The 13,621-nt window shown below is 41.8% G+C and overlaps 1 protein-coding gene across 1 annotated transcript in view; it reads right to left on the bottom strand.

Annotated features, from left to right (window-relative positions):
- Window positions 1-201: 201 nt before the first annotated feature.
- GFOD2 (Gfo/Idh/MocA-like oxidoreductase domain containing 2) overlaps window positions 202-13,621 on the bottom strand; it is a 178,493-nt gene continuing 165,073 nt past the window's right edge. The window contains exon 4 of the mRNA XM_086945264.1: window positions 202-6,005. Within this exon, the coding sequence (XP_086801390.1) occupies window positions 5,104-6,005 (902 nt within the window). The 3' untranslated portion in view covers window positions 202-5,103. The remainder of the gene's footprint in view (window positions 6,006-13,621) is intronic.

The raw sequence follows: 13,621 nt of genomic DNA, 5'->3' as shown, positions 1-13,621 counted from the left end.
TGAAATCACTTTCCACCTATGGAGTTCCCATGAATAGAGCAAGATTGCTGGAACAGCAAACAAGGTAGCATATAAGCACTACAGAATACATGCACCTCTTTCAACAAAAGTTTGAGGTAAGAGACATGAAATGTGGAGAGGCATTAATTTGTAACTTCACTCGTTACAAAAGACAACTCTGAAAAATACCATTGAATCTGATTTGTATGTAATGTGCATCATTTTAATATAAACAGGGTATTCAGTAGCAATTGTGACAGTAAAAGAACAGCTACATTTGTGAATATTTCCTAAATATAATATAACCAATCATAAATTATTCATCTCTTTATACTTTCAAGGAAAGAACAAAAGCAGTAACACCAAAAGGCTTATAATAAAAGATACAGACAACAGAAACATTTTTAAAAATACACAGTCCAAGCCAAATATTTTAAGGTCACCAGTATTTGTCGTTCAAGTAGCAATAATCACTTCCATACAACACCTTCTTCAAAGTCCTCCATTTGAAGTCTTGAACAATATCGTGTTAACCAAATGCCGAGTATTCAGTCTGTCAACATGGACAAAATGTCAAGACACTCAACCTCATACTTCCTTGATTGGCAGCTGGTGAGGTACTTACAACTCGTGCCAAATCTCCAGTTGCATGTTACTGGCAAACGCTGTGGATCTATTTCATCTAAATCACTGCCAGAACCAGTTTTTCAATAGTGTCCAATATCAACCAAGACAGACGAGATTAAATGAATGCACATCAGTATGGAAGGTCAACACAGGAATCTGGCAGCATGAAGGACATCCCAGAAGAAAGATGTCATGGGATGGAACTGTCACAGGAGTCTGGTAACACAAAATGAAGAGTGGGTATGAATCTGTGATCATGTGACGGATAGAAAACCATCATAGGAATCTAGTGTCATGGTGTGAAAACTACAATGACAATCTGGTGTCACTGGAAAAAGGCCATCAGAAAAATTCTGTATCCTGACATGATGGTGATTACGGTACGCTGGTATGATATGGAATTAAGGGAATCAATGCAGTCCAGTGGCCAGAGAAGATGTTAATTTAAGGAATCTTATGTTGAGAGATAAGAAAGCAATTGCAAGTCTTGCAGTGTCAAATAAGGAGTATCACAGGTGCTGGAGGCATGAGATGATGAACACCACAGGAGGGTGGTACTTTGATATTAAAGGCCCTCACAGGGCAATTTTGACAAACTGCAAGACTAATATAGGATGCTGGTGGCTTGGGATAAAGTGCACCACTGGACCGTGGTGATATGATCTGCACAGCTATCACAGAACTCTGAGGGCACTAGATGAAGGGTTCAAGATTTCTGTGACATGATATGCAAGGCCATCACCAGATGATGGCAAATGGTACATAATTTATCTTAGGGCAAAGATGGCTTGTATTGCAACACACCATATTAGTATGGTAAGATGATGCATGCGGGAATCACTGTATGGTGCTGCTTCAATCAGACCGAATCGAGATGTTGGAGTCCTCACATGAAAGCTATTAAAGGATATGAAGTAACATAGTTTGGACAGCAATCTGCAAGATTATAGTGTGAGTCAAAGGAATGTCATCCCTGTAGCAGCCAGGCATCAGCGCAACAGCACAAGTATGGCACTATGGCAAACAACGCCGCCACAGAATACCACAGACTCTTGAGACTTTATATGAAAGTTCATCAGATGTAACACAGTAGGAAGGTGAACTGAAAGGTCTGGTCTGACCAAAGCAAGTAGGCCACCATGAAAGAGTGCCATAGGAATATAAGATGAGTTACCACAAAGGAGCTCAGTGAGTTGTACTGTTAGTCTGTCAGCACAGTGCACTACAAATGCTCACCATTTCCCCTTGAAATTTCCCTACCACAAGACCCAACTGACGGCCCTGTATCACTCAGTCGACCCCTCACTTTGCACAGTTTAACCTAATGTGCTCTTTAGTGTCATAACAAGGTGACAGGAGACTACATGCTACCTTAAACAAGGCACATTGTACAGGGGGTGTCAGTGAAGGAGTACTAATCCCTTTAAATTGTTTTTGGGGTATTAAATTGCATGCAGTATCTTGCTCTTCCACAAAACAATGCACTTCGTAAGAGTGTTATACTTGTAAAAACATAGCCTCAATCAAGCCTGCCACTGTCATCCTCTACTAGATCAATATTCACACCAATAACCCTTGCAACACCGTATGATACCACTTCAAGCACCAACTCAAGAGTCTGCTTGGATCCAGATTAATAAATTCTAGGAAACCAGATTGCCTAAAACGGTTAATGTCTTGCCAAATAGAAATTCTGTGGGTTTTCATCTTCTACTGGTAACTCTAGCTTAATATAATCTTCTTTAAGAATTGTAGAGTTTTGCTTAGGAATCACTGCTGCTGTATGGGCTGATGATGCAATGCAATACTATAGGGGTTTTGATGGTGTTAGGCAGCATTCATACAACCACTCTTGCCACTTAGATGCATATAAACACAATGCACTGTTTCAACCTGGTGGATGTACAGGAATGGCGTGGAATTGAGAGAGAACAAATCACACATTCTTATATGAGAATTTGATCATGTACCCACAAGGAAGAGAAGATTATTTGATTTGCCAAAGGACAATCTATGGATCTAATTAAAAGCAAACATAGTCTCATATTCCAGTGGGAGAAAATAAACCTCTTACAACAGGGGAGCATAAGTGCATCTACGGAGGTAGATAAAGGGTAATTTACCACAAAGGAGATTAAGATCATCTAAAATGAAATAATGTTTTTTGAAGTAAAGAAGTTAGTTTGATGATGGAGGAACATATGCTCACCTAGAAAGAAAAATGTGTATGATCATCTACAGGCACAAAAGAATCAAGATCTACAGGCACAAAAGAATCAATCATGTAAAAAGGTGATAGTCCATCTATCCAAGGTAGATATGGCCACCTTTTTCAAATTGATTTCTACCAAAAGGAGAGAATGAAATAATCTACCAAGAGAGAAAATAAGCTCATCTACTAGAAGAGAGATGAAGCACAACTACTAGAACGAAGATAAGATCATCTACCAAACTTAAGAATAGGCTCACTTCTGAAAAGAGAGACTTTGTTCACCCACCCAGGGAGAAAACAAGCCTGTCAAACTCGGGGGAGAAAAGACTCACATTCCGCAAAGACACAGCTCCCATCTGGGTGATAGGAGAAAAGCAAAGATGAGAACTGAATAATTTCCCTAGAGGGGCAAACAGAATTACATCACTGGGGATAATGAGCTTTTCCTACACGTAAGAATAGGTTTATCTCCCACACAAAGCCAAGACTATACGTTTGTTGTGGAGGAAGAATCATAAGCAGTGTAGGTAAAGGGAAAGGATGCTAAATTCACAGTGGCAAAGTATATGTTGCCAATAGAGTAAACTTGATTACCTAAAGCCAAAGTTATCAATTGGCAACATTTCACTGTCATCCTTTGGCATTAAAAACGGATTAAACATATGGGAAATCTGACTCAGCAACCAGGAAAGCCAACAAAAAAGCTTGGAAGAAATACCAGACTATCAGACATAGAAACTCAGGATCCCAACTTGGCCATGAGAAGCCCAGCTCATCCACCTGAAAGAATTCTTCAGCACAGAAACGAGACAACATGATGGGGCAATCAAACCTGTTTCAGCTTGACATTTGGAAATGTTTTCAACTGACAGGGACCATGTACCCACACATACCACAAAACGCTACAAGAAAGGCATCATACAGCAGTAATATTTGAACATTTGTAGTGCTTACCCTTATGGATTCCAAATACTAAACTACACAAGTTACAGAAGAGCGGGACGAATCACCAAACTACCAACATATTTTATAATATGACATTTAACGAGTTTTAAATGTCACTGTGATCTTGTCAACCGCTTTACATTCCAGTGGCAAATTTGTCAGGTAGAGGCATTATAATGGTTGGAGAACATAACAATGGGCAATGAAATCATAGAATTTTTTGACAATTACAAAAAAAAAAAAAAAAAAGGAGTAATTGCTAAATTGAAAGCAACCTTCGGCAGTCAAGGTGGGAAAGTGTGCATATATACTACCACATGTACTTAAAAGGTATGTGTTTATCATATGGCTCTTACGACAGTGTGTACTGAGGGACAGCACCTTTTCTGTTAATATTTAGATGCCTCAAAGAAAAGGGGACATTGCAAAGCACCATGAGCACTACAACCAAAAAAGCAACACCATTTGGTTTCTGGAAGGGGTGGGTCTTGAGAGGCCAAGTGATTAATAAATATATGATGCCACATAGTCCTGGTGCTTCTCAGCTACATCCGGAAGTGCACAGCTCTACAAGGAGATGTTCTCTGCAAAAGCCATTCACACTGCCTAGTTCACTATGGCTCTTTGCTTTATTTAGTAAGAGGCTCTCAATAGAAGAGTTCATGGAATTTGTTAGTTAAGGTGGTAATATTGATGAATATCACATACTAACATACATTAAGGCAAGCCTCCCTTCCTAAAAAGGTGTAGATATGTTTTTTCTGGTAGCACTGTCCCAGTCACAAAGCGTTCTTACTTGAGGTTATGTTTTGCTGTCCCCTGAACGATAACAACTGGAAAGAGAAGTAAAATCTGTCAGGAATACGTTGTCAAGCTTACCATGGTGATGAAATGAGGCAACTGAAATTGTAGGAAAACTACCAGATCTGTGCTATATTCTAAAGGAGTGTGATTTACACAAAGGGCAAACCATTGGTTTTGCTACGACTCATCACCTGAATGCTTCTGTAGTGCAGAAGAGAAAAGGAATTTAAAAGAACTAAAAGGCACTACACACAACGTGCATAGGAGCAGCACCAACTGTTCTTGTGATCAACAAGAGTACTATAAATATGGGGATTGATCCCCACCTGGGAAAAGGGGAGTGTTTCATCCCCAGTGGGGAGGCAGATAAATACAATTTAAAAAAGGCAGAACAATTAAGTTTCTAAATGAAGTTTTGAAAATTCCTGAACTGTATGAAAACAAGTTTAAACAATTAAAAGATACAGATCTCTTTTAAAGTTTAGGGCTCGGGTTAAAATAGCACAACAATGCGGTCACAGGTTATTTCGCTGAAGTAGCTCACACAGATTGTGATTAGCATCGGGCTCCTTTGTCATGACCTCCACAGCCTCCCACTCGCCAGACCGGCTGGACTTTTTGATAGCATCTACCACACTCTGCATGTAGAGGCCATCCTCGAAGGAGGCTGCCATGGTGACTGGTTTGTCATCCCATGTCCGACGGTCGTCTTGGTCCTCGAAAGACTGACGCAGTGCCTGCACCATGTACTCCAAGCCCTTCAGATACAACAAAGGAATTTCTTTTAGTCCTTTTTCCAAGAGGCATGTTGTGCCAATGCTCAACGAGTCCATTAGCAACAGCTCCTCTTGGACAGCAGTGTTTTTCTGCCCGTAGAGTTCCATACCACGGGCCACAAGCCGACCTTCCGAGCCAACTATCATGACTTCATGGACAAATGCACCAGGCATGTTGAAGTTCAGTGTTACAGTGCTACAGATACCACCACCCATGAGCATCTGGAAAAAGCAGAAGTCATCACTAGTGACATGGCGGATGCCACTGATGGATGCATTCTGTCTTACGAATGTCTTGAGCAGGCCATGTACCTTTTCGGCTTTTCTGCCCGTGAGATGGGTTAGGAGGTCTATGATATATGTCCCCATGGTGTGAAGGCCCCCGCCTCCCATCAGCTCATCACAGATCCAGTTGTACTTACTGCTAAGCAAGCTACCCCAGTACACTCTGACATCACAGATAATCACGTTTCCAATGTAGTGCTCCTTGATCAACTCTTTCATCCTGACAAAGGCAGGCAGGAAGCGTAGCACGTTTCCTACCAAACTCATGAGTTTGGGATAGTATCTGGCAGCTGTCACCATCTGGAATGCATCCATCGATGTTGCAGCTTTGTCACAGATCACATTCTTCCCAATACCTGCAGAGGAAACATACATAAAATATATAGTCACATTTTTTATTTATTTCTGCCAGTCCATAATACTTGGTGATTCACTCTTGCTCTTCTCCCACATAGCAAGCGGCCATGCAACAGCATGCCAACCATCAGGCTAGGCATGGAAAACCGGAGTTAGTACTCCCAACAAATTAATTCACATCATTTGGTACACACCGATTTCTTTACCAAACTTCTAAAGGTAGTGACAGGATTTTCCTAACACTCCATCAATTACTCTCTCTCCCACATGCAATTTCTGATATATCTGTCCATCTCCAACACAGAAATGTCAGCTAAAAGCAACAATGCAAGAAGCACAGATTTTAGCCTGAGCATGGATGGAAGGAGAGCTTTTAAACAATGATTCTCCTTGTAGGGTGTCTTCAATGAGATAGTGTGGGAAAAGGCTCTGCAAAATGGATCTTGTCCTGTACCGGTCAGCAATTTCAAATAATTTTCTTCTCTCTTGTTTCTATCTAATGTAGTCACACATTTTAATGGCTACGGTTAGTCTGTGGCAATTTAGAGAAGGAGAGAGTGTAAGGAGGGAAACTGAGATGCCAATCCGGTTTGACTTACATTCCTCCTTCGTAAGCATACGTTTGGTTGTAAACTACACTGCAGGCAAAAAGTGTGGATTCTGTACGAACATGGTGAGCACCATGCTGTGATGCAGCTTGTGTGTACAGGCTTTGCATGGGTGACATATGGCAAAGTCAAGCTTAAGAAGTCATCTATAAAAGTCAGCTGATTGAGGAGTGTATGGGTTGCCCTGATTTCTCACTGAAGAGCGAATATGGTGACACTCCCTGCTTCCTTATCGACCCCTGGTTTATGGTCAACTCAAAGTGAGCCGTTGTGAGCTACAGTACACTTACCTAGCAGCATTTGAGGGGAAAGCGCCAAGAGCACCTGGGGAGAGATGCTTAAGCCACACTCTGGGGAGGCGTCCTATATTTCTCATAAGGGAATTCAGTGTGGTTATTTAATTCGCAGACCTCCACATTTAGGAAGCTCTATACATTTGTTACAGAAGATGGACTTCTTTGGGCCACTGGTGGGCAGGATCTTGGGGAGCATAACTCCCAAAGGAGGCGTTACTTTTAGTTTTTTCAAAGTAATCTCTGGTGAGATGGAGGGAGACTAATGCTGGCTAAAAGTAAATGCTTTTCATAGACTTAAGTTATGGTGTTTATCCCACAATAATTTATCTTGATGGCCAGGAAAAAAGGGCATGGTAAAGGGTTTTAACACAGATTACTGTTAAAGCACCAGTAGATAGGGGCGTTATTCAAGGTCGTGGTCATGTGTGAAATCCTACTAGCAGCATATCCTTTCAGTTTTCAAGAGTTCTTGTAATCTTAAAGACAATGAGGCCCACAAAAAAATGTATACATTTTCTACTTCTATTACATCGTCTTCAACTACGTAGGTGGATTGCCCATATGGCAAAAGAATCAAGAGGGACACTTCATTAAAGAAGGAGTCCTGTCTTGGTGGTCCCAATCAGTAATAAGAGTCTCACAGTGAAAAAAGAAATAGTTTTTCTGCGAAAAACATTTATAACATATATGTAAAGTTAGCAATTGAGGAAAGCATTTACAGTCATGCCACATTTAAATAACTTCCTGATGGTATTAGGTTATTTAATAGTTTTTGATACAGGACTACTAACAACTTAGAGGGTGGCAAACCATTTAATAATGAAGGCAAATCAGTCAAAACCAGAGTCACTTGAAATATGAGATTCTGTGATGAGTGTGTTTTTTGCAGAATTATAGATTTGCCATTTGGTCCTTTATTGCTATGTAATTCAAATGGCCCTGGTCTAACACTGTAATGCAAAGGTGGCACAGTGAATAAGGTAAGAAAACAGGTGATGGATACATGTACACTTGTATGTATAAATGAAGGATATACGTACAGTTTACAAAGGACCCATCAGAAAGAGTATAGTACAAGAGGTGAAGGATACATGTACAGTTGCATACATAGATGAGAACTATAGGAGTAATTAAAACCATCAGAAGGCTACGTACTAGAAAGGTACATTGGTGATCAGAACCAAAGGTTTGCTACAAGGATGAAGGTTTAACTAGAAAGTAGCAAAATGTGGCATCAGAGTAGAGGTACTGAACAGGAGTTATTTAAGAACAATAACAGAGCAGATAAGAACAAGCATTGGCATAGCCAATGGATCTCGCTTATGGGACCCTATACGTTTTTAGCCAGAGCTATTGTCTTTGCCAATAAGTTTAAGCTATGAGGTAGAGCAGCGTAAGCAGTACAAGAGGACTGTAATTAGAGTGTTGAGGTGGTTAAACTCAGCTAATTTACAGTGGCAAAAAAAAAAAATCACTGAGGTAGTTGAAGTAATTTCCAGTAATTTAGCTCATATCGAGGGTTCCATCAATCACTTTTTGTCTTGCCTAATTATGAGTGGCACCAAATAAAATACTGATGGTATTGACAACCACTGGAGGTCACGGTCTAAAAAAAAACTCCAAAAAACACTAAACCCACAAAAACACAGAGTTCAGTTTTTTTAGTGGAAAAAGAAAAATAAGCACCATAAAAGTGGAAACAATTTCGAGTGATTTAGATTATTTCAAGCATTCTAGACATCACATTTTGTCTTGCCTAATCATGAGTGGCAGCAAATAAAAGCTTGATAGTATCGACAGCCACTGGAGTTCACAGTCTTAAAAAACAAAAAAAAACAAAAAGGCTAAATCCACCCAAAAAAACAAATATCAGGCACAGTTCAGTTGTCTAAGTGCTGGCAAATGTTTCCAACTCACATGTTTCTGTCTCAGCAGCAGAATGTGTACGTATTTATTTGGTAGGAACCGATCTAAGGAGCAATGGAGCCTGTACAACTTTGTATCTGTAAGATACATAATTAGATTACATTTTAAATGTGTTCATGCTAAAGGCCGAGAAAACACACCTGTCAACAGGGTTGACTCGAACCCAGATCCCTGGGTTCAATGTCAGCAGATTAGCCGATAGACCACATCCTAAGGATGACACCATACAAAGAGAGCCTTATCTGTCCAGCCCATGCCACCACCCAATCATCATTGCCTACCAAAGGTCCAAGGTGGGCGCAAAGTGATTAGCCATCCCTGCTCTAATAGGATCTCAAGAGAGGGGTAAGGCAGCCAACTAGACAACATATGAGAGGACGGCTGACAGCAAGGGAACCACACTAGCAGTTTAGGATAACTCCGGTGAGGACGGTTGAGAGCATGGGAACCACACTAGCAGGTTAGGATAACTCAGGTGAGGATGGGTGAGACCCAGGGAACACCACAAGAAGGTCAGAATAACTCAGGTGAGGACGGATGAGAGCAAGGGAACCACACCAGCAGGTTAGGATAACTTCGGTGAGGATGGCTGAGAGCAGAGGAATCACGCCACCAGGCTTGGATAACTCAGGTGAGGACGGCTAAGAGCAAGAGAACCACACTAGCAGGTTTGGATAACTCAGGTGAGAAGAAATGACACCTCACCTCATCAAGCACTTTAAAGGACAAGAAGTTCTATTATACAAATATGTATAAACAAAATAAGAGTGCTGGCCTCCAAAGACTTTATAACTAGAGCACGATGGAGAAAATACAACTTTTAACGGTGTGAGGGGAGTGCTCCACCAAATGAGTTATTTATTTGCTGAGACCAAACTTACGTCATGTGTTCAGGAGACATTGATACACCAATACTTAAACCACCTAGGTTGTTATACACAACCTACTTACGTATCGAAGAGAAACCACCGTCCACCATCAACAACTAATGTATGAGAAATGGACAGACTACTAATGACAACGTCGACAATACCCAATCAGCCTGATCCACGTAAGGGAAAAGAGGGCAAGGACACCATTGCCTGATCTGCTGGGAACGGACAATCTACCACCTGACAGGTAAGGCTCGGGAACAGTCCCCACATCCCTCCAAATTATGGGACAAGTATAGCCAAAGGAACCATACAGAAAAGCAGTGGGTACACATATCACCTGTTTCGTCGCAAGATGGTGGCAGGGTGCTTTGTAACAATTAAAAGGTCGGAGCGCTGAAGCCAGACTCTCGTAAAACACACGATTTACAGTAGAAATCATAGCTCATGATTGGCTGACAAATAGGGCGGCTGGAGGAAAAATTGCAATATTACCACTAGACCGCAATGACACGCCAATCACCTTAACTGGAGGAGTGTAGTGCCCACAATCTTATTATGGGAGAACATATATTCCAACCGGATCTTTAAATGGAACCAGGGTAGGGAGGGAATCACTTAAGCTTTTCGAGACCTCTAAACAGAAATCCCAAAGAAAAAGAATTATGGCACATTCCATCTAGATTAAAGGGGCCACTCCTCCCGTACATCTGGTCAGCCCTTCAGTCTACCCTGCAACAATTAAAGGAATGCCAGCGAAAAAGAGGTGTTAACCAGGATAGAGGCATTTGCAAACAGCTGTCTCTATACATTGTTTTAGCTGTGAAAAGAAAGGTGAGCTAATAGCAACACCCCTGTTCTCTCACTGAGCCAACCCGGACTCACGCAGCACACAGAGAGACAATAGCATTCTAGACACTGAGAATTAGCACAGCAGGTAATTGGTGTGCTCTTCTCACCCGCCGACAAAAGTGGCGCACTCCAGGTCTGTGCCCATGCAGTCTTTGGTGCACCAAATCAGCACCACAAAAAGGTGGATGCTGGTGCCAAAAGGCATACAAGAGCGCGTCCCAGGTTCAGGACAAAATTGGGTCGCAATGTTATGTTTACCTCGATGTATACAGCAAGCGCAGTCCCAACGCACATAAAGAGACAAAGGGCGACAGGCATGGTCCCCATGATGTGCATATATTCTCTCTGCACAGCCCAAGCCTTTACTTTGGTGAGGCTGTGTCTGCTCTACTAGTGTGCGTGCACTGAAGATGAAAGCGACCCACACAGCGCGAGCCTGTGGTCATGCCACATGCGCAGCGTGCAGAAGTGAACACGCTACCACAGCGCAAGGCTGTGATGGCAGTGCGCATTAAAGAGCCAGCAACAGTATGAAGGAAAGAAAGTAACAAGGAAGAGGGGGGAAGTAACGAACACAGTGAAGCTGTCTCATTCCAAACGTCTTCGCAGTGCTATGCAACCCATTTGCCATCTGTTTTTTTCTTTAAAGGAGGAGAAGTCGCCTTCACCCATGGGTTTACCAGGCACATTGGGAAAACAGCTACTAATATTTGACCTTGGTATTTGAATGCACAGCAAATATAGGGAGCTTGCAGCACTGAAAACACTGAGTGCTCTTGTCAAATGCTCATACAGAAAGGGAAACGTAATCTCCAACGGATGTTACAGTGGGACAAGTAGAAGCGTACAAGTCCTGGGGCTATACTCCAGAGGAGTGAACAACATGGAAAAAGGAGGGACCAGGAAACCAAATTACCTACTGGCAAGCAAGGACTTTTACAAGACATTCGACTAGACAAATCAAAAGCGACGGTAGGAGTCAAATCCCACAAAATACATACAACAGATCATCCTGACCTCGCAATCGCGGTCTAGGCTGGACCTAAAAAAAAATATACACAGCTGTCAGCATCATTGAATGCGGAGGCAGGTCGTCGGTAATGTAAATCAAGGTATGGTATTCCAGATCGTAGGTACATTCCAGAGAAAGCGTCTTAGTCTGGAAAACTTTTTGAAATGAGAAGCATAGAGAAGAAATGTGCAATGGCATTCTCAAAGGCCTGTTTTTACCAGAGAGCTCCAGTTTTTGTGCACGATAAAGGAGGATTTGAGTATAGGGCTTAGGTATAGTAGTCATATTGGCAGACGAGATTCAAAAGTTAGCCATTTAAAGATCCAAGGCTGGAAGGGATTCTGTCAAAAATCCTGGAATGTGGTGTGTAGCTGGTTATGGAGTGGAGGATGGCGTGGAGAACATTAAAGAGAGACTTGAGATTACCCTTAATTAGTAGAGCTTTCCCATAGTGTGTAGGTGATTTCATCAGAGATTTGACAGCAGTTTTGAAATTGATTTAAATATAAAAATGTCTGTTTTTGCAGAGCACCTTAAATGCACTCTGGAACTTTTTGTGATTTCCTGAATATGGAAGCGAAGATTACAAAACACATCTAACGAGAAGCCTAGAGATTTCTCTGAATTCACAATCTTAGAGAAAGTGTTGAGAGCCTGTAGTTTGGCAATCTATTCTGGAAGTATGGCCTTGAAACTGCTATGATACAAAAGAAGGCACTCTGGGCCTGATTTAGGGATTTTTCTAGTAGGAGGAATACTGGAAAAGTGACGGCCCTCCTACCGCACCAAAGCTGGCATTTCCCTTTTATATTTAAAGGTAACGTAAGCTCTGGGTTTTCACTGGATGAGTCTTAGCTGGTTCCACTGAAAGTAACTTCTGACCCCAGTGGTCCATCTGCTACATGATTAGCTGGGTATAGTTGTGGTTGCCCCAACCTATTAAGAGTGGGGTAAAGTAAATGATTTTCCCTGCCCTTGTCCGCCATGGGAGGCATGGAAGACATGAGCATAGTAAACGTTCAATGTTCCTGACAAGCAGTGAGAAAGCTCCTTTAGCATCGCAGCTGTTTGTATCAAATAAAATAATTAGGAAAAATAAATAAAAAATTTGTCTATTGCAGGAACAAAAAAAAACCTTGACCAAACGCATTACACCAGCGGTTAAAATGTATGAGGCCAAGGCCAATGCTGCTACCCTGTATGGAGCGGACATATGGGGCTACAAAGATTTGTCAGCATTAACCACAGCACAGAATAGGTTCTTGCGGAACCTGGTGGGGCTTCCACAATCCTCACCTATAAAACCATTGCTTTTAGATCTAGGCTGTAGACCTCTGAACGAGATGGCGCAGTATCGTCTTGTAGCTCTCTGGCGTCGCCTTTGGACGACCCCAGAGCTTAGCCTTTTTGCTCATGAATTGGGTGAGGTCAAATTGTTGTGGGGCGCTCATAAAATCCAATGGCTCCGGGAGGTTAAAGAAATCTTGTATTCAATGGGCCTCCCCGAATTATGGTTACATCCAGAATGCTCTGGGTTCCCGTCCAAACAAGAATTTAAAGATCAGTTCTGGGCTACAAAGAAATTTGCTCTGGTCTCTCAGTCATCAGAAAATAGCTTAACAGGACTTTTTTTAATACATAAGGTAACACCGTCCCTTGAGCCCTATTGGGACTTGATCTGCAAAACCCTCGACCGCAAGCTGTATCACCAGTTTCGGGTGGGTACTCTGCCGACCAACTCCTTCACTGAGAAGTGGGCGAAGAAGGCAAATAATAATAAATGTATTTTTTGTCCTGACCAAGTCGAAAGTATTGGTCATCTGTTTTTTGCATGCCCAGCATATCGATTGCCTCGACTGAAATGGTTGAAACCTATTTGTAAAACCTTGAACTGTGGGGGAAACGGTGAAGCCCTGTTGAAATTACGCGATTTACGTGTTGAAATTTCTGTGATCTGTGTAGCCAAATTTTTGGGGTGGGCGTGGCTGATCCGTGCAAAGAAATTGAAAACTCCTTTTTAATTACTTTGGAATGACTGTATATTGATTG

Source organism: Lissotriton vulgaris, chromosome 12 (genome assembly GCF_964263255.1).
Source record: "Lissotriton vulgaris chromosome 12, aLisVul1.2, whole genome shotgun sequence".
Lineage (NCBI taxonomy): Eukaryota > Metazoa > Chordata > Amphibia > Caudata > Salamandridae > Lissotriton > Lissotriton vulgaris.
Note: the sequence above shows the minus strand (reverse complement) of the source record. Positions and strands in the feature narration are given on the sequence as shown.